The 23,016-nt window shown below is 31.1% G+C and overlaps 1 protein-coding gene across 1 annotated transcript; it reads right to left on the bottom strand.

The window, feature by feature from the left end:
* Window positions 1–4,660: 4,660 nt before the first annotated feature.
* On the bottom strand, window positions 4,661–10,209 carry LOC147808689 (uncharacterized). The gene is made up of 4 exons (XM_087162683.1): window positions 10,191–10,209; window positions 8,633–8,793; window positions 7,359–7,457; window positions 4,661–5,104 (listed from the first exon to the last, which is right to left on the bottom strand). The coding sequence occupies exons 1-4, from the start codon at window positions 10,207–10,209 to the stop codon at window positions 4,868–4,870; spliced, it is 516 nt and encodes a 171-aa protein (XP_087018809.1). The 3' UTR covers window positions 4,661–4,867.
* Between the last annotated feature and the right edge of the window lie 12,807 nt (window positions 10,210–23,016).

Raw genomic sequence — 23,016 nt, 5'->3', positions numbered from 1 at the left:
AGGGATCCAAACTTTGATTCGCTCTTTTAATCAAAATATTGGAACCGTATTTCCAAGATATTGGCTACTCCCCATATTAAGTCCATCGAAATGTTTATTATGTTAAAGGGAAATGTTAAAGAGAAAAAAAGTTTTGGTGTCAAATTTTTCGACTTGTTGAATAATCTTCTGCGATAACTAGGTGGCATATGTAAGGTCACCCCCTCGAACCATTAAGATTGAGTTCCAGAATGTGAAGATCTGATAATTAGGTTAAAATTTATTCAGACTGGTCCGTTTTTTACTTTGCGCACTGTACAAAAAGTAAAAAGTAATTGAAAAATTATTAATGAATAATTGAATAATATTTTGAAAGTTTGAATAATAATTTACCAAAAGCATCAACTACCAAGGAGTTAAGGAGATTGCACTAATTGTGAACTTTCATATTCAGCGAAAAAATATTGGCGTTTCGTTGCTTATCTAAGAGTTTCAGGGAGGAAAAGTGACAAAAACTACTCTTTTCAGTAAATTTGTTTCAGTATAACACTGAAAACTAGCAATGCTCTGAGGAAAAAATGTATGTCTATAACTAGGTAGCGACATGCCAATAATACAGCAAAGCAAAACTTTAGAGAGTTCTTTCTGTCTTTGACTTGAAACATACTCACATTTCATTTTTAATAAAATGATGTAGAACGACCTTGAATTTTGAAATTTTTCAGAGCAGTCATTAGGATTTAACTTGTTCAGTAATCATATATCATGACCTTAAGTTTCCTGCCTGATTTTGAAAATAATGACTCTTAATAATGATTCTTTATTATGAAGTTTATCTTCGTTGTATAAAAACATGTTTACTAGTGGAAATGTTCTTTCCGTGTGATTTTACAGTGTATGAAAGTGAGGTTGTTTACAAACTAAGTCAGTAATTCGTGAAAACATCAACAGATGAGCTATAATATTGTACGTATCCAAATTTTGCCAGTAAAATTAATATAAGAAAGTTGTCAAACGGTATTTTTAAAATTAATTTTTCTCATACATTCATGAATTACACCAGGAAAACAGGAAGATAGCAAACCACACGCATGAAATTTGTATCACAAATTAAACATGGTGTGATACATGGCTAAAGAGAAGAACGAAGGGCTCGTTCATTCCGCTCTTAGAGCTGAAGCTACGATTTCCCTCCTCATGACGTCACTCTGCGCACAGATCTCGGAGATCGCAAGCAAAGATATTAAGAAAACTTTGTATCATTCTTTTTGTAAAAATAAGTTCGACTTTTTCTCGATATTAACTTTCAAACTTTATGCAATTAACATATATTTCCTTTCAAAAACATAGTTTAAAAAAATTTCTTGGGCAAAATATTAAATTAAAAACCATTTTAAACTAATAAAAATATTTTACTAGTTGTCGTAAATGACGCTATAAATACTTTATTTTAAAATTTTCAGTTTTAACTTTTATTATTAAAAAAAATTTCATGCATATATCGACACTTTTTTAGCTACATATTGTTCGATAACAATTATTTGTAAAGTTGGGTTAAATTTAGAACCCTGATTTTAAAATATGCTGCTAATGGTAATTTGTTTATACTTAATCATTAGGAAACAACAACCTTAAACGCTAATTATTCTAACAAAATATTAATTTAGGTTCATAAAAATATTAGAAATTTTACAATTGTTTATAGATATTTAAAATTAAAAGAACATATTTATATTATAATCAAAAAAATAATAAATATTTAGAATAACTAGATTAAAAACTACGTTATGAAATTAGGAGAATTTTAACTACTAATTATCTATACTTTTCATTTAAGTTTTTATATACTTTGACTTAATCATTTTTTAATTTTTTCGTCTGTTTTTCTTTTTGAAGTAGCTGGGTGGTTTCAACTTAGATGGCGAATTCTTATAAAAGTTCTGAAATGCAAAATAAGGGTATTGCTGTTTTATTCACTGCGAGATATCGTCCCTCTAATTCACTTATAAATTCTCTGATGGCATTTTTTGATTTTCTGTCACATGCACACTTTGAAAAATGTTCTCAAATTCCTGACAGACTTCCATCCATGCTGCTGACGGAACAACTAATCCTCCCTTAGATAAGAGAGCACTTTGTAGAGTTAGAGCAATTTTAAAATCATTCTAGTCGGCAATCCAAGCAAACGATTTCTCATATCATCTTCATAATCTTGTTTTAAGAAATAAATGCTTACTGCATATTCTTTCATATTTAATATTAACTGGGTTATTTCGTTTGAAATGTTGAAGCCATTCTTTACCTAGTTTTCATTTACAATCGCGAACACGTGGAAAATTATAATTTTTCCTTTTGTGTTTCTATCAGAATTTTCGAAAGTTGCAATCTCACAAACTGGCATTTAATAGATAATTTTAAATTTTTGTAATTCACTTCACAAAACAATGGATAAAAATCATTATGAGAAGCAAATAATGTCTTGGAATATGTCAAAAAAGGAAATGCTCCAATATTAGTTAACGCTAGTTAGATCGAACGCTTTGTTCTTGAAGTAAATGCTCAAGCTTTGCGCCCCCGTGACGTCACAGGCAAAAATCGGAGGTTTGGCTCGGCGAGAGTTTGTTCAAAGGAGTGAACTAGCCTAAGTCTCTTGAAAAATAATAAGATTGGGTACGAAGAGTTCGACAATGTTTGCAACAGCATGGACCACAAGCCTGACAACCAAAACTTTGATTGCTCTTGACGATGCATCACGGTTAAGAGTACCTACAGCAGGGGGAATCAATGAACATTCTAGAACATATATGAGGCCGGGGGCCACAATTAAAAACAGAAATCAAATGGTGGGCCGCAACTTTATCAAAATTTAATGTAGGACTCTTTTATGTTTGAAGAAACATTAAATGTCACTGTCAGATTTTTACCAAGTTATACAAAGCAGAAGTATTGAATTACAAATTAAAATAAGAAGTAGATTTTTAAATATACTTAATTATCTATATATATATTTCTCTTACACGGCACCAAAAAAAAGCCTCATTACAACTCCCCAAATGGCAACGTTAGAATATCGACCAATGATTGCTCCTAAAAATGTCACATGGCAAATGTCACATGAGGTGGCTCAACATATAGCGCTTTTAAAAACGGAAACAATAACCAGAGTGAGCATTATCAGGTTGTTCAATTCAGATTCATGCCCTAAAAACATGATAATATTTAATTTAAACTCAATTAGGAATTAATTAGGCTGGCCTTCTCTATGACTATAAATAAGTCACAAGGTCAGACTTTTGAGAAAATCAGTTTAGTATTGACTAAACAAGTTTTTAGTCATGGACAACTTTATGTTGGCCTGTCAAGAGTTTGCCTGTCAAGCCTTTCAGTAATTGCTCCAAGATGCCAAATTTATAATTGTGTTTTCAAAGAAATTCTAAATGCTTAGTGTTAATTTCTTAGAGCTTTGCAGAAAAAAAATTTTTTTGGAAAAAATTTAATTGAAACTTCTATTGGCAGTAGGCAAGGGGAACTGCCAAAATCAAAACTCCCCGATAAGAAATGCAGCATGGCGACCTCCACGTGATATTTCTCGGGTAATGCTAACAGCCATGCATTTTAATTTATTGTATGTAAAACATCCTTATTTTGTTCTAAAATGTTATGTACTTTATCACAAAAGTTAATTAATATAGATAATGCTTCAATAATGCTGATCACCAAGAAATATTTCATTTGGCGATAAAACAAATTTTTGTGTTCTTGAAAATGAAAGACTTTTTGAGGGTTATTATCTCACAAGGAAAAGTTAGGGTTTAAAGTTTATATTTTTAAATAATAAAATTTTTTTCTAAGACTTTCAGAATTTATAGCATTAACTAATTTATTATACACATTTAGTTGAATTTTGGTAAGTAACTGCAATATTTGATAATTTATTTTGCTAATATGTTTCTCATTTAGCTAATGTTTTGATTTTTTCACCATGTACAATTTAAATAGCTAATATACTTTTTTAAAAGCCAATAAGAACATTGATAGAATTCATCTACGTAAGTACAATACTATGTTTTTGATGATAATATACTATGTCTTTGTGCTAGAACATTGTGTTCATTGGCGAGCGAGCGCAGCGAGCAATGGTTCACGGCGTGAACCGCATAGGACTGCGTAGCAATTCTCGGGGTTGGCGAGCGTTAGCGAGCAGGGGGCGGAGCCTCCTAGTTACTAATAATATTTTTAAAAATATTAAATAAATAATAAAACTTCGGGCTACAATAACTTTAATGTGCAACTATGCATTAAATGTGCAACAGATATCTAATTGTTAAGATATGAAACTTTTAAAAGATTGTTATCAAACTTACATAGTACCACACAAAATGTTTAATGAGAAAATTGAGGTTTGTCTGCTGCAACCACCAGAGAATAGATATTTACATTTTAAATTTACAAATGTGTGTGTGAATATTTTCGTCCAAAATGAGTAGTTTCAAAAAGTTAAATCGGAGAATTTCTTCGAGAAAATTTCTGATACACACATGCTGAATTATATTCACAAAATACAAAAAAAAAAATGAAATAAAAAAGAGCAACATACACGATTATTTTTGTATTTGAATAAATATTTTCTTGGATGCAAAACCCCAGAAATAAATTTTTTTGCACCGTTGGTATGTTTACTTTCACAAGAACGAAGAAATTAGGTTTCTATTAACGAGAAAAGTATTTTAAATCCATAAAGAAGTTTTACGAAAATTGTCAGCAAAAAATGACAACTAATATATTTTAGTTCTCTGGCCACAAGAAAAGGCTTCGCTGACCGGATGTGGCCCCCGGGCAGCCAGTTGGAAACCCCTGTTCGAGACCGATGAATGGTGGCACGCCGTCTTTACTGACGATTGCACAAGACCATGATGATCAAATCCGATTTGATGAAATCTGACAAATCAGATTTGAGAAAACAGTGTGTGGATGATATCGAAAAAGAAAATATATTTTGGTTATTATTTAAAATATTCTTACATCTATCACAAATTTTTCCTGTGTGGGGTGCGTATGATGTATATCTGTCAATGCAGCTGTTGTTTGATAAAAGTTTTTGAACCTTGCAGTACTGTATACATTCCTGAGGAACAAAAGTAAAAGAAAGAAGTTAGATTATTTGATTTAGTGACAAACAAACATGGAAATAAATATGTTTAAAAACATTTTATGGATTTGAAGCTTTTAAACTAAGGAACAATATTAATAGAAAGAAGTAAAACTAACAAATAAAAAAAGTTTTAATGGATATCAGAATTAATTTTTCTAATATTTCCAAATATGTTTCTAGGAAATTTTATTTTAATCATATTTTTAACTCAAATTTTCTTTAAGAGTTGATAGTCATGATAACAATGGAGTTTATACTGGTTTTAAAAAAAAGTATTTATACGTTTTTTAGAATGTGTTGTGTTGTATATGACACTTGAAATAATTTTTTGTAGCCATATGTTAAGGTTTTAAATTAATATAGTGAACTAAATTAAAAAAATATACAGCCCAGAATAACTTTTGCTTTGAAAATTTAATGGTTTAAAAGGTTAATCATAAACATGCCAATAAATTAGGGCTAATTATTAAGCTAGTTATTAGATCATAGTCATAAAAAAGTACTTTCTCTAAATAAACCTTTGAAAGTCTTAACATATAAGATATTAAGTGCAACACGCATTTCTAATTGTAGTTTACCCTAAGATATTTCAAATAAAAATAATTGTTAATAATTATTTATAATTTTTTATTGTCTAATTTAATAATGCTATTAATAATTGATATTAAATATTATTTAAAAAAAAACAAAAAAGTTAATATCCATAGATTTAGTGTTTTGCAGGCAGCGGTATTACTTCAAAAATATTAATTTAAATTCTTTGTGTAAACTTAATGGGATAGTGGGGAAAAAGCAGCCTCGTTTTTTCAAGGCACCTCATAAGTAGGATCAAGACCTGTTACTAAAAATTAATTGGTAAAAGTAAAAAAAAAAAAAAAAAAATCTTCTAATTTTTTTAGTACTATAAAAATTGCCAAAATAAATATTTTGTGTCTTGGCATTGATGATCTTTGCTCTTATGTGTATCGCTGTATAAATCTTTATGTGTATCAATTATAGCTCTTATGTGTATCTTTGTTCCAATTACTATGTGTATCAATCCTCGCTCATATGTATATCAATTACCACTCTAATTAGTATTTTTATGATCCATGTAGAAAATTTAATGAAAAAAATAAATATAAATTGGATCGCAATGTAATACATATGAGAGGGAAGGAGAAAAACTTAGTAAACACCTGACAAAACAGTGAGAATTATGGGATTTAAAACATCAAAATAACTGCAATTGCACGATAAATTTTAAAAATATTTCTTAAAACTGCCTTTTATTTCTTAATTGTTTCCCAAATAAACAAAATCGCGTTTTGATATTTTCCTATATTCTGCATTCTGCACCACAGATTTCTAAAGCATTTTTCCTCTTTAAAACGCCAATAGAATCTTAGAGTCTTATTTCTGTCTAATATTAGTCTTAGAGTCTTATTCTGTCTTCTAATATTAACCCACTTCATTAAATAGTTATATGCTATCTTTTGTTAACTTTGTATGACTCATCCCTTTAATAGTGATCAGATGACATAAATGCATCATTAAGTTTAGAATTCTTGTTATATTGTATGTTAAATTAAAAAATATACACACAATGCTTCAGAAATTGATTTATAAATAACTATTTAATGCTTCTAGGGTTTTTCAAATTATCTTTCTTAAAAATTTTGCATTCTGAATATTATTTTTTTGAACATGCTAGTAATTTTTTTATTCTATAACCGTCGTTAAACTGCCGACCCAATTTTTCGGTTTACGACTACTGATGTTAAAATCCTTAGCCCTGTAATTGTGAACCCAATCCAGAAGACAAGGGAACTCCTTGACCAAGTATTGGGAGAAATGTTTCTTCGTTCAGGAGTTTTAGATGAAACTAACCCGCATTTGCTTTGCATGGAGAGAAAAATATTGAAAATCGCCAATAGTTAGCCTGAAATCGCCAATAGTTAGTTTACGTCAGCACAGTGGCTGGTACAAGCTGGATGCACAATTAGTATAGACCAGCCATCGCTGGGACGCGAACTCGGTTCACTTCATTAGAAGACGATCGCTCTATTCCCTGAGCTATCAGGGCTCAACTTGTTAGTAAATGTAATTAATCCAAAATATTACATACTAAGTGTTATGTGCTGATAAAATTAACTAATTTATAAATGCAGCTCATATTAAACTATCGCGTTGTATCCAAATAATGATCAAAATTTTTTTAGAAGTTTTTAATAAATACCACATTTACTTTCTGGTTTAAAGGTCCAGTTCCATTGTTTTGTCTCCACAGTTTTAAGTAATCTGTGCAGTTTGTGGTGTAAGGAAAGGGTAGTCTTACCACTTCATTCTATAAAGGAGAGATAATTTTTTTTTTTATGATTAATAATTTTTATTCACAAATGTGAGCACAATGGGGAGATATTTCGAGTTCCATTCTTACAATATTAAGAACAAAGTAACTCATGTTCAGAATCAATGATAACAAATGTAATATTTTTTTTTCTTTTAAATTCTCCCTCTAAATATGAACTCTGTTTTGCCCCATTTCTCACCGTTTCCTGGAGACACTCTATCACTTAAGTACCTCGCTTTACTGTAGCTTATTCGTAATTTTCTAAACTACTTTTTCCGTAGATGTGAGCAAAGATTAATTTTTTTTTTGTTCCATCCTGACATTATACAGAAAAAGAAATTTTTATAATTGTAGGATTGTTCAACTCCGTAATCTTGTAATTTAGAACCCAATCCAGAAGACAATGAAATTTCTGGATTATGTATTGGGAGAAATTTTGCCTTTGTGGAGGACTTCTTTATGAAATTATCCCTCATTTGCGTCCGATGGAGATTAAAACCTTGAACACCTCCCACGGTTAGACTGATGGCAAGGATACTCTAACCCATGATCCGTCTACCACAGAAGATATTTGACGTCAGCACTGTAGTCGGTGCAAGCCGTGTGCGGAATTTGTATCGACCAGTCATCGCTGGATTTCGAACTTGGGTCTCTTCATTGGGGAGCGATCACTCTGTCCTTTAAGTCATCATGCTAAATATACTTCTGTTATTTCTTATATTATAACCGACGTATAGCAACAATCCAAAATCTGAATTTACGACTATGAATGTTCAACTCCGCCACCTTGTAATTTTGAGCACATAGCAGGAGCCAAGGAAACTCTCAGATCAAGCATTTTGAGACATTTTAATCTTCGTGGAGGAGTTTTTGATGGAACAGACCTTTATTTACGCTCAATCGAGAGATAAAACACGAAAACTTCCCACGATTAGCCAGACGGCCAGGTGACTGTAACCCATGTTAATTTACTTTTTGTTCAGAAAATATTATTATAATTATACTCCTCTGTATTTTTTTTCGTTTAAAGTCATTTCTCTTTCCGAATATAAACTTCATTTGGCCCATTATTCATCGTTTTTTGAAGACATGATGAGGGATAAACATAATGGTAGTTTTTAATTTTTTTTTAAATAGATGAATTTTATTTCTATGAACCTTGAACTTACCATAGACACAAAAAAAATGTACGATTTTCCTCCTTTAAGGACAATTCCATCTTCGTAAGGATTCACTAAATGCCGGCGATTGTGGACTGCTGCATAATATTGAACTGGATCTGAATGTCTAAAATACTCTTCAGGATATGTTCGTAATAAATGCTCGATACCTGCAAGATTTTTTTAAGTAAGCCTAACATTTGCTGAGGAAATGATATAAGTAGAAGTGGCAATGTGCAAAAAACAAGCAATCAGTTTTTAGTAGAAAATTCTTTTGTGATTAATTCCTTAGAATGATTTCGACAAAAAGCCTAAAAAGCAACGGTTTGTCTGTACAAACTTCATTTCAAAATATTACAAATTATATTCACTGTTTTAGAATATATAGTCACTATATATTCTATTACACACTATATTATAGTGTGTAGTAGATACCTCTTTAATTACAAACTATGTATAATATCTTGCTGCAATAAGTATCGGGGTTTTTAAATGGACAAATAACATCAGAGTTGGCCTTCCCCCTCCCAAGGCTGGTGGGGACCATGCACAAATTTAAAAATTCTGCTATAAGATTTCTGCAAGCGACGAAAATACGTATAATGATCATATAAGAGCTATGAAATAAAAGATTTAAAAGGTATGAAATGTAAAAAAAGTCCTATCCGAAAACTTTAATCTAATTTTTGTATCTTAATTAATTTTAAAATATTATATAAGTAATTCATAAATATACAATGACCTATTCTAATTTTGGGCAGCCGAAACAGTGGCGCCAGAGGCCGTATGTAATGAACTTAATCTAAATATTTATAGATTTTTTTAAATTTTCTTAAAATTTTGTACGCAGAAAAGTAATTTTATTTTATTTCATATAATTCAATAATCTTTGCTTGTGCAATTTTAACAATAATCCTAAGGGTAAAACATATTTTAACTTTTCACTTTGCTCACAATTGTGAAAGGCACACTAAACTCCTCTGCTCTAGTCTTATATATTTGAAACTTGCAGGAAATTTCTACTTAAGTTGGCTATATCGCTTTGTTTATAGCGTTTACACAATACTAGTACATTTTTCTTCTACTGTGATTTTCCTTCTTTCTGCAACTTAGCTCATATAATTAGCATCCATTGGAAAGGAATTGAAACGAGAGCATTAACTTACTATAATCAGTTGAAACCTTCTCGTCTTCAGAGTTTGGTTCATATAGTTGAGATTCTATGGTGTAGCAGAACGCAGGTCTGCTATTAATCACGAAAGGAAATCTGCGAATGCTAACAAAAAGAAAATTTATATATATATATACATATATATATGTACATGGTGTCTCAGTTAAACGTTTCAGAACTCTTAAGGGGGTAGAGTGCATCCTGACGACTCGAAATCATATAGCAATGCGGGGTCGGAAATGCTTTCCTGAAGCGGTGATGTATACACAGAAGCACCATAAAGAAATGAGACCGTAAGTGAAAAATCGTTTTAATAATACATTGAAAAAATTATATGGTACATGGGTCAAAGTAAGTGTTCGATGTTTCTGCCACCGGCTGCAATGTTCATCTCACATCTGCGGCGCATGGACATTCAAACATTCTGCAATACTCCAGGCATATCTCCAATTTCTCTGGCAGCTACTGCAATTCTTGCAACCACCTCCTCAGCATTGTCAACAGGGGTGTCATAATCCAGTGTTTTCATATGACCCCAGAAATCAAGACATGATAGGTCGGGTGACCGAGGAGGCCATATAATTTTTTCAAAGTATTTATATATATAAATAAATATATATATATATATATATATATATATATATATATATATATATATATATATATATATATATATATATATATATATATATATATATAAATATGGGTCTAGGTCATTTCGTCGACAGGCCGTTTCCTCGACAGGGTTGTTTCGTCGACAGGCCATTTCGTCGACAGGGTCATTTCGTCGACAAGTCATTTCGTCGACAGGGTCATTTCGTCGACAAGTCATTTCGTCGACAGGGTCATTTCGTCGACAAGTCATTTCGTCGACAGGGTCATTTCATCGACAGGGTCATTTCGTCAACAGGGTCATTTCGTCGACAAGTCATTCCGTCGACAGGTTCATTTCATCGACAGGGTCATTTCGTCGACAGGGTCATTTCGTCGACAAGTCGTTTCGTCGACAGGGTCTTTTCATTGACAGGATCATTTCGTAGACAGTGTCATTTCGTCGACAAGTCATTTCACCGACAGGGTCATTTCGTTGATAAGTCATTTAGTCGACAGGATCATTTCATCGACAAGTCGTTTCGTCGACTGGGTCATTTCATCGATATGATCGTTTCATCGACAGGGTTATTTCATCGTCATATCATTTCGTCGACGGGGTCATTTCGTCGACAGGGTCTTTTCATTGACATGGTCATTTCGTCGACAGGGTCATTTCATCGACAGGGTCATTTCATCTACAGGGTCATTTCGTCAACAGGGTCATTTCATCGACAAGTCATTTCGTCGACAGGTTCATTTAATCGACAGGGTCATTTCGTCGACAGGGTCATTTCGTCGTCTAGTCATTTCATCGACAGGGTCGTATCTTCACCTAGGTTATTACATCATCGACAGGGTAGTTTTGTCAGCATGGTCATTTCGTCGACTGGGTCATTTTGAGGACAGGGTCATTTCATCAACATGATCGTTTCATCGACAGGGTCATTTCATCGACAAATCATTTTGTCAGCAGGCCGTTTCGTCAACAGGTCATTTCGTCGACAAGTCATTTCGTCGACATGATCGTTTCCTCGACAGGGTTATTTTGTCGACAGGGTTATTTCGTCGACAGGGTAGTTTTGTCGACTGGGTCATTTTGTCGACAAGTTCATTTTGTCGACAGGGACATTTTGTCGACAGGGGTCATTTCGTCGACAATATTAAGAGAAGATTATTTTGTAGGCAAAGTCATGCGTAATTTTGAAACTAGTCTTATGATTCTTTTACAATAGACGTTATGCCCCTTGCACTTTTTTGTAATTTAGTATATTTCTGATGAAATTTTTTAAGCCTAGCCTGATGCAAAATCTTAATAGTATGTTGAAGTTGCCGGAAAAAAGCATTTCATTTGAAAATTGCCTACTCCTCTATTCATATCACGTTGCAAAAACGAAACATTAATTGTATTTTACACATTTAAGTTGTATATTACACAATTTTTTTCTAATCATATTTAGCACATTTGTTTCTAAGATTAATTTTTAATGTACATTATTGTAGATTATCATCGCAAAAGCAATTGCAACAACTATTGTGAATGATTCTTGATGTAGGGAGTGAATGACGGGTGAAATTAGGAAGGAAAAAAAGACGGTATAAAATGAATCTGTGAGATAATGAAACCATGTGGTCGATAGATAATTTCAATGACAAGGTTTTTTCGTTAACAGCCATTTCAGCTGCAAAAATTTTCTGTCGATAAAAAAGAAAATTATACTTATATAACGTTCCCCCGCAATGAGTAAAACGCATTAATACAATTTAAAATCTTGTCAAAAAAAAAGAGAAGGAAAAGGAACTAACTTTTGCAATGATAACAATGGTGATGTTTACAAAGAATTTAATTCGAAAAACACAAACCTTTTAGATAGTTAGCTAGTAAGATTACTTCTTGTTTTATCAAAAATTTATATATTCCCTGTGTTTACATATTTTTTTTTTCAAGCTCAGTTGATTTTTTTTATATGCAAGTAATCGTTAATTTTGTTACTATTGACATATTAATAAAATTTTCTTACATGAAATTTCAATATTTATATATTTTCTCTTTAAAAGAAAGATCGATATAAGGAAAAAAACAAACTAAGTTGTATGAGTGGCTATTACGAAGGTTGGCGAGCGAAGTGAGCAACGGGCTGAACTTCCTAGTATTATAAAAATCTTGTGAAAAAAATGCATGAGGGGAAAAATAAAATGAAAATCCAACTTGGAAAACATATTGGGAAATAATGTTTATAAATTTTTTGTTCTAATCCTCTTCCTCATGTCTTTGTAAGCTATTCTGCTGAAGAGGGAAGTTTCTGACAATTCTTGTGAAATTTAAATGAAATATTATTTGAAACAAAAATCTTGTTCTCGCATTTCCAGTTTATTTTATTTCTTATTTAATTAATTATTTATAACGTTGTGGCGTTTAATATGTATTTTATCCTATAAGTTCCCTAAACATTTATAAGTTCTTTTACCTTATAAAATAAACTTCGTTAAAGTAAAAAAGAAAAAACTCACAATGACTCCACATCCTCGGTATGCGATGCAATCGAAATGATATAAAAAATGGTTCTAAATCAGAGGAGGGGAGGAAACCTGTCTAATTGGTTTTAATGATCTAAAAAATTTGGGGGGAAAACACAATTTACTACGATATAACAAATAAATTGACTTTTGAGTTTATAATTGAGGAGAGTTATCTATATGCATCTGATTTTATTCCCATTAATGTTTTATTAAAATAAGTTTAGCAAACTTGTTTTTTTACTCAAATATCAAAATGTTTTTCTTTTCGATTTGCAAGAGAATAAAAATTTATTTAAATTAATAAAATTTGCAGGGAGAGTATATACTTTAAAGGCGAGCAATAAGTCCTTTAAAAAGTGTAAATGGAAATGCTTTTAAATATCATGTTTGATATGTGTCCTGATATAGAAATGTGAATTTTTGTTACCAAAACGAAAAAAGTGGAATTTTGAATGTTGATAGAATATTTTGTGAAATTTTGCCCTGGTAGTTTTTGTTTTGCGTGAAAATTTTTATAAATTATTTTTCTCATTTGTAGTCTATTGAACAAACTTGATATTTTAAATACATATGCATTTTTTATTTTCATTTTTTCTACATTTTAGTTTTGAGTCTCCTGGCTTGTTCAGGCAGAAAATAATCAAAATTTTGATTGGCGATAAGTCGTGCTAATAGTGGTCAGTAAGTGTTTGAAAATTGTGTTTTCATCCTGTGTAGAAAATCAGTTAAAAATTTCAGCAATTATACTAGTAAAAAATTGGTCAAATTTAAATTGCAAGATTTTTTTTTTCTTTTTTGTAGAGTAGGAGTTATTTATTCTTACATTTAAATTCCAAGCTTGACTTTTTGTTAATTTTCTTTAAAGCAAAATGTGTCTAATTTAAATCCTGCAAATAAAAAATTAATTAATTCATCATTTACTTACTACTATTATTATTCTTATTAAATTGTACTATTATTATTTAATTATAATAATAGTATAATTCAAAAATAGTATAATTTGATAGTATTAGATTATAATTGAATAATTAATACTATTATTAAATTCACTATTCATAGAAAAAACATATTTTGTGAAGACCAAACACTAACAGGCTTGCAACGTTACGCCCGTGCTTCTAAACAATTTTGGTAAGGTGAGTAGCACTTTAAATATTGTGGGAATCTACAACCGCCTCGATAAATACCTAAACATCAAGTTTGTGTTCCTATTGTTCTTCGAAATCTCTAATAGTAGTAACGAAACTAAGACTCAATTCGATTGTTCGAATACGCATATTCCTGTCCTAATGTTAAAGATGCTGAGCAAAAAGTTTAAAATTGCAATTAAAGTGAACATTAAGAAATTACTTTTCCATCATAAAAAACCTAGAATTTTTTTTCTACTTATGCAGATATAATAATTAGGTCTATGATTATTTTCATTTCTGTGAGAATTCGACTGATGTCTATGTTTTTGTTAAAATTTATGTAAAAATGTTGAAAATTTTTACAGTAATAAATTTAACTTTTCTCTCCTTGAAATAGTGTCTAAATTTTCATTGTAATATATTTTTAATACTTTTAATTCTAAAAATTTATTTTATTAATTTGATTTGATATTAAAAACAATTTGATTGTCAACGTCACACTATATTAACTGTAACCACGGTCCGGATATCATGCTTGGTAATGTTCTGAAGACAATCCTTACCTATCCTAAAAATAAGTGTCGAGCTATTACGATTTAGATATAGAAATGTAGATTTCCATACATCAACCGTTTAAACGCTTCTCAACTACCTATTAATTAATTTAAAAAGCGAACTTCTTTTAGTGCAATTGGAACAATAAACCGCCATAAAGAATTTTACTTTAGTATAAAATTAAATAAGTGCATTTTTCTAATTAATAATAGAAATATTTAGAATAAATCTCAAAAATAGTTTCAGAATTACGCATGACACTATCAACGAAATGATCCTGTCGACGAAATGACCCTGTCAACGAAAAGACCCTGTCGACGAAATGACTTGTCGACGAAATGACTTGTCGACGAAATGACCCTGTCGACGAAATGACTTGTCGACGAAATGACTTGTCGACGAAATGACCCTGTCAACGAAATGACTTGTCGACGAAATGACCCTGTCGACGAAATGACCCTGTAAATGAAAAGACTCTGTCGACAAAATGACCCTGTAAATGAAAAGATCCTGTCAACGAAATGACTTGTCGACGAAATAACCCTGTTGACTAAATGACCTTGTCGACGAAACGACCCTGTCGACGAAATGACCCTGTCGACGAAATGACTTGTCGACGAAATGACCCTGTCGACGAAATGACTTGTCGACGAAATGACCCTGTCGACGAAATGACTTGTCGACGAAATGACTTGTCGACGAAATGACCCTGTCGACGAAATGACCCTGTCGACGAAATGACTTGTCGACGAAATGACTCTGTCGACGAAATGGCCTGTCGACGAAACAACCCTGTCGAGGAAACGGCCTGTCGACGAAATGACCTAGTCGATGAAATGAACCAGACCCTATAAATATATATATATATATATATATATATATATATATATATATAAACACAAATTAACATGAAAAACATGAATAAAATAAAAATAAAAAACTAAATGGTAGAGAAACAAGAATGGTATAAGCAAATAGTCGTTGTCAAGACACATCTAATTGCCATAAATAATGCGATATTTCTGAATAAAGAATAATTATCCTAAGATAAAAATTATTCTTTATATGTGTCGATATCGCAAAAAACCTTATTTTGAAAAAAATCATGAAATAAAAGAAAAATGTAATAGGAAATCAAACTTACCGGCGTGAATTAAAACGCGGTTTAGGTTTAAAAGTACAATAATAAAACAGTTAACAAAAATCGCGAAGATGTAAAATATTGCTTATAGCTTGAATCGAATATAATAAAATTAAAAAAACATTTGATCGAAGAAGAAGAAAAAATGTTTAGGTAAAATATTAGTGCTGCCATCTATGAGAAACAATTAGTAAAAAGGTAATAAAATTGAAATAATAATAAAAATGTTTAACGGATTGAATAAATTAGCAGTCTTAAAAAAATAAAAAAATAAAAAAAATAAATAAATAAAAAAATATAAAAATAAAAATAAAAAATTTAAAAAAATTAAAAAAATCATTAATAGGGAAATTAATTTAAAAGTCAGTCTGTCAGGATAGAAAGCCGTTTATAGACTCATCCATCATTCATAATTTTACAGAATACACATATCCATCTTTCATAGGGTGACTTATTTAAAAATCAGAGCCTGCATACAGGAATAGAAAACCGTTTTCATAGGGTGACTTATTTAAAAATCAGAGCCTGCATACAGGAATAGAAAACCGCTGAGTTTAGTTTATATAATATATATATATATATATATAAACTAAACTCAGCGGCGCGACAGCCCAAAGAGGTCCAAGGCCTGCTGTGCCCATCTCAGTTTTCTTGACCTTTGGGCTCTAAATATATATATATATATATATATATATATATATATATATATATATATATATATATATATATATATATATATATATATGCAAAGAATATTATGAAGAATAATTTTTATATTAGCATAATTATTCTTTATTCAGAAATATCGCATTTAATTATAGAAAATGATGTGTCCTGATGAAGACCTGATATGAATTTGAATTTAAATATTTTAAATAAGTCAATGCAAGCACTATCTTATTTGTTTAAAACAAAATTATACAATAAATAAATAAGAGAAAAATACTTAAATGCTCCAACGGTCACTGAAAAAGAAAGAAAGCAGTGCGTACACGCAACTCCGATATATTTTTTTATCTCCAAAAGTCTTCCAACATCCACGAAGATCATCTTCTTTGGTTGGATTAAGTTCATTCGCAAGCTCCCAATCACGAAACCGTTCGCTGAGGATGTAATTAGAAAGAGTGTCACGGTTTGGAAGCTGCAAAATTTCAAAATAATTATGTCTAAGTTCAAAAAGGAGCATAAACAAATAAATTCTAAAAAAAAAATAATAAAAATAAACTTTAAGCGTTATTTAAAAAATAACTTCGGTATTCGATTGTGGATTCAATTCTTCTACATTTTCGCATGTTTCAAAAAAACTCGAATTCCTAGAAATTTTTAGGAGGAAAAATTTAAAAAAATTGTGCATGTTTGTGCAAGTCTTACCTGTACACACGTGAGCATGCTCATTTACTTTCCAATTTTAGCAAGAAAGCATATATTTTCATTACACCTAGTTTTACGTTACAGTATACACACAGTTTTTTTTTTTGAAAAAAAAATTATTAAAATAATTATAAGGGAACTGGAAGATTTATGATTAGAGGTTATACACAGACTCATTTGGTACGTTTGTAAATAAAATAAGCAATGTAAGAGAAGTAAGTATCTGGTTTATCAATTCAAAATGCCTGTTGTGAAAATTTTGAATTCTCTCAACATTTGTACTATAATAATGCATTTTTTAAACAAATTATTTCCCCCCCCATCTCCTACTAGATGCCTATATTTGCATGAGTGACACAAAGCAACAACTCAACATTTTTGTTTAATGTAACATATTATCTAAAAGTGCTGGTTTTAGCAAGTGTTTTAATAAATCTCATAAAATTGGAAAATTGCAGGAAAACTTTATAATTATTAAAAACTGTCGCGGAACAGCCGATCCAATTTTGAGTTTACGACTACCAATCTTCAAATCATTAGCCTTGTAATTTTGAAACCATTCCGGAAGACAAGGGAACCTCTTGTATCAGATATCAGGGAAAATTAGCCATCGTGGAGAATTTTTTTAATGGAACTAACCCGCATTTGCATCTGTTCCATCTGAAGAGGAAAACAACGAAAGCCTCCCACGGTTAGACTGACGGAAAGGAAACTCTAACTCATAATCCGTCTACCACTGAGGATATTTTATGTCAGCACTGTGGCCATTGAGAGCCAGGTGAGAAGCCAGCCGTCTCTGGGATTTGAACCTAGGTCACCTCATTGAAAGGCTCAACCTCTGAGCCACCACGACTCAGGAATTTATGAAATCATCTTGTCTTGTCTATGTTTAAGTTAAATTAAAATGCTTGTTCTCAATTTGCTGATCATCTTTATCCTGTTATAACTTAATTGTAACACCGTTTTCCAAAAGTTTATCCAACAATTTTACGGACTCTATAGGACACTTTATGATGTCATTAGAACAGTGAATCTATGCTTCTAATATTTCAACATCAAATAATCCTTTCAATATGCATAATAAGCCTATACAGGTGCAAGAACCGCCCAACCATGTAAAGGAAAGCAGAGCCATCTATGCACACCACTCAACCATGTGAAGGAGAGCAGAGCCATCTATGTACCCACGTAGCAGAAGGAGAGGTGTTTTGACTTTTCCTTCAAAGAAGATGGCAACTGATGAAAAAAGGATTCTGGCCGTTACTTTTAGACGGCAGAAGTAGTTCGAAGGTTGTAGGGTAGTTTGATGAGGCTTCGGCCCCCAAGCTCTAGAATTTTTTGCTTCGAGAAAGAGAGAGAATGGTGTGCTAGGTGATAGTTTTCTTAATGATCGGAATATCATCCGAAGTTTAGTGTTTTAGACACTGATTTATTGTTTGTATTGTACTGGGTATTTTAATACCACAAAATTCTTAAATGTTAATTTAAATTTTATTTTTTTTAATGCCTATGATTTCCCCAGGAAATAAATGCTAATTTGTAAGTATGATTTGTGTCAGTCTTCTTTGGAGTAAGTTTAATGCTTTCTCTTTTCATTTTCAGCCATAGCTTAATATATTGCAAATACTTTTCTATTCTAGAGAAACACATTTCATAATTTGTATTCCACTTTCGATTATTTATTTTCAGTACTACCACGTGTGGTAATAAGTCTTATTTATTTAAATGTTCGTAAGGTACCATGTGGTACAATACTGATAATATTGTATCTATTGTTCTTATAATTTTATACGGCTATTTAAGGTGTTATTTATTTACAGTGAATATAAGATTAATTGATAATTGATCCTACACGCGCACTACCTAACTTAAAATTAACTTAAACGCAATTTAACTTCGTTATTATTTTATTATACCACCATTATAAAGATTTTTTTATTAGATCCCTTTTAAACCTCAATTTAATTCAGACATTAAAATTACGGATGAGAAATAGGCAGATTTAGAGCATCATCTTGTAGGAGGAAATTTAAACATATCAAATCAAAATTTACCAAGACTGAGGACAAATGGAATAACCTCTCTCCTATCTTTGAGCACATTTCAACCCTGGTAGATGCTCAGTTGCTTTTAATGTCAAGAGGTTTGCCAACAAGCAGGAATGCGTAATCGTTCGTATTTTCATCAGTCCTAGCTACTTTTTGTTTACTTATACAGACTTCAACCTGCTGCTGTTTTTTTTTAATTCGAATAAAAAAAAACTTGTTAATTTTATATTATTGGCTGCTTTTATCATCATTTGTTCATGCGAAAAATAAATTCCTATAAATACACAGTATAAGATAAATTTAGTGAAAAGTATTTACTTTCGGGTGAGTTAGAACTTAAAGTATGAATTTGTTCTTTTTTTTTCAACTGGTGACTTGTGTAGACATATATAGGACAAACTTAATACTTACTTTAGTATTTCTCTCCATTCTACCCATATAGTTAATGCAGAATTTTGGATATTCGCTACAGAATTGTGTATTGTTGTAATCGTCAAAACATTCATCTGGGTATTTTTCACAGTAAGTAGCACGATTGATGCTGAAAGAAGAACCAATAAATATTTTTCCCGCTGTTAAATCAGACAACTTTGTCACCCTGAATACTTTAGCTAGGATTTTAAAATGTGATTTTTCAGTCTAAACGAAGTTGTTAAAATAAGAAAATAAAAGAGGCAATTTATAATTTGTCTCACAAAATAAGAAAAAGCTCTCCTTCGGTTTTTATCATTGTTTCGTTTAAAACTCACTATTATTACTTTTCCTCTAAAGAGGGATTTATCCACGGTTAGGAAAAGTCTTAATTTTTTCTGCTATTTACTACTAGCTTAGAACTTCATTCGTTGAAGCAGCTAGCTTTTCTGTATTTGCTAACTCATATTTCATCCAACTATTGTTCTCATTTTTCACTTTTTAATATTAAAAAAAATATGCCCCAAAGTTTAGGCACACAAAAAATTTTCTATAAATTCAATAACAATACATATTTTTTCCAATAAATTTATCTGCAATAAATTGATGAATAAAGTATCAAATTTTTAGATACAAAACAATACCTAAAACATTTAAGCAGGAACAAAATATTTTTTCACACAACCAGTTTTATCTGGCCCAAAAATGTATGCACTAATTTCAATATTTATTAAGGGAAATTTAAATACAAAATTTTAATATTTGATTTCATCAACAATTTTTAATGAAATGAAAACACAGTTTTCTAATGAAAATGAGATTATTTTACATGTTTTTTAGATAGATATTCAAACATGCTTTTTAATGGTCTTTTTCGGTTGCAAATGAGTACTCTGCTTTTCATACATGGCACGTAATACGATGCCTCAAATATTATAGTGTATATATATATATATATATATATATATATAGTATATATATATATGTATATATATATATATATATATATATATATATATATATATATATATATATATATATATATATATATATATATATATATATATATATATATATATATATATATATATATATATATATATATATATATATATATATATAGTATGCAAAACTCATAACGGGTTTAAAGGTACCCTTAAAGGTATTGCAGTTTAAATATTTTTTCATTAGGGCATCTATTTTGTTTTAAGAAATATAAATTTTTTTAAAATTATTTTCGACGATTCATGAAACAAGAGAATTATATTACTGTCTATTTTTTATCATATAATAGCTTCATAATTTTTTTTCTTTGTGATTAGTGCTTAAGTAGACATTTCTTAACTGCCTGTATTATGGTATAGCTTGGCAGTACAAACAAAAATTTTCCTGTGTTTATTTGCATCATGTTCTTGCATTAATGTGTGTTGCTTGTTCAATTTTATTCTATAAACTGTGTTTTTTGATGTGATGAGAAAGAAAACTATTCTTATTATTTAAAGATTTATGCATGCTAAAATTGTCTTGTTTGAAAACAAGTTTTGGCCATTTAATGCATCTCTGAAAGGTAGTAAATGGTTACCTTATGGTTAAATGGTTGAATTTGGATAGTCAACTGAATTTTCGCGTTTTGTATAGATTGTTTTGAGGTAGATAGAAATCTAACTTTCAGCAACTAACTGAGAGAGGTTGCTTTTAAGGTGAGCATTTCGTTTTTTTAAGTATATCTTATAAGCTCATATCTTATATTATGTATGTTATAAACTATGCATTTATTTAGTTAATTAAATATTATTTTAAAGCTTTTAGATTACTTAAAAACTTGTGACTTTATATTGATTTGAAGGTTAGTTTTTTTTCTGACTTGGGTAAATATTTTTTTTTTATAACATTTAGTATTTTTGTTTATAATCGTCGTTGAACAGCCGACCCAATATTTTCTTTACACTTACTTCGTAGCCTTACAGTTTAGAACCCAATCCAGAAGACAAGGAATGTTTTGAATCAAGTATTGGGAGAAATTTGCGTTCGCGAAGGTTTTTCTGATAGATCTAACCCGCATTTGAGTTACATGGAGAGGGAACCCACGAAAACCTCCCACTGTTAGCCTTATTGGAAACTATGACCCATGATCTGTCTATCACTGAGGATATTTTACGTCAGCACGGGGGTTGGTGCAAGCCGGAAGCGGAATTCGTATCGACCAGTCATCATTAGAATTCGAATCCGGGTCACCTCATCGGAAGGCGATCGCTCTATTCCCTGAGCCACCACGACTCCATTTGAATATTTTGAGGTATCACAGCTGAAAACAATAAATAAATAAACGTATGCAAAAAGAATAACATTCAATAGTGTTCTGGTTCTCACTTTATTTTTTTCGTTCTATACTTCGAATATTTGAATAAAACATAATGATAATCGATGTTAGAGTAGAAAAATATTCAACTTTATTACTTGATTAAAAACTTCAGACGCCTGCAAATTGGAAATGACAGTCTACATGTTTCGATCGCTCAAAAACTGGCCCCCATTTTCAAGACTTGCTAAAAGTGTATGAGAAAAAACATCAGTGATCTAAAATGTAAGGTTTCCTCACCACTTCTCCATAGTGCGTAGGAATGCATTTTACCCAAGTTCGTTCCTCTCGGCCACTATGTTTTTTTTCGTTCTGTTTTTCTTCTTTTTCTCTCTTGGCTACTGTGGATTTTTCAGTTTTGTTTCTCTCGTTTATTTTTCCATTTTTCTTTTGAAACTTCAGGGTTTTTATTTCAAGGCACCTTTGTTCTCATTCTGGCAAGTCTTGAAAATAGGCGTCTGTTTTTGAGCGCTTGAAACACTTCGACTGTTATTTCTGAGTTGTATATTTTTGACGCAAATCAAGTTTTTTTCTTACCGCTTCAGCTTCTTGGGATAATTTATTTAGTTGTTGCTGTTGCTTATCCGCATAGATCTGACATTAGTCAGATCAACTCCAAAAAGTTGTTGACAGCCAGAAAGTCGATGACAAGAAGGGGATCGGAAGTTAAGTCCACCCTGGATAGTCGAACACAATCAAGTATATGTTTCGGACAGGCTGGATGGACACAGCAATTTTTACAAGTCGGGTAAATTTATCTGCCACGTTCGAATGTTAGACATTTTAGGCGACCAGTTCAGAATCTGGCCAAGGTAGTCTGGGAGCTTCGATTGCAATTCATTCCCAGAAGGGTGCCAGGAGATGTTGCTGTGTACCATTGGTGGGTAGGTGGAGTTTGCCAGAATTAGTTGACTCAAAAGTAAGGTATAAAACAAAGAAATGAAACGAATTAAATTATTTGAAATAAATCAATATATATAAAGAAACTTACAAATTATTGCTGCAGAAAGTTATTGCAGGTGTAATAATTTCATATGGGCTGCTTTCTTCAAGGCTAGTTGTAGTTGGAAATGTCCAATAAAATGTTAAAAATTCA

The sequence above is a fragment of the Parasteatoda tepidariorum genome, chromosome 5, assembly GCF_982258835.1.
Source record: "Parasteatoda tepidariorum strain Cologne lab strain chromosome 5, Ptep-v5.0, whole genome shotgun sequence".
Lineage (NCBI taxonomy): Eukaryota > Metazoa > Arthropoda > Arachnida > Araneae > Theridiidae > Parasteatoda > Parasteatoda tepidariorum.
The sequence above is the reverse complement of the archived record's forward strand: the minus strand, read 5'-3'. Positions and strand labels throughout refer to the sequence as shown.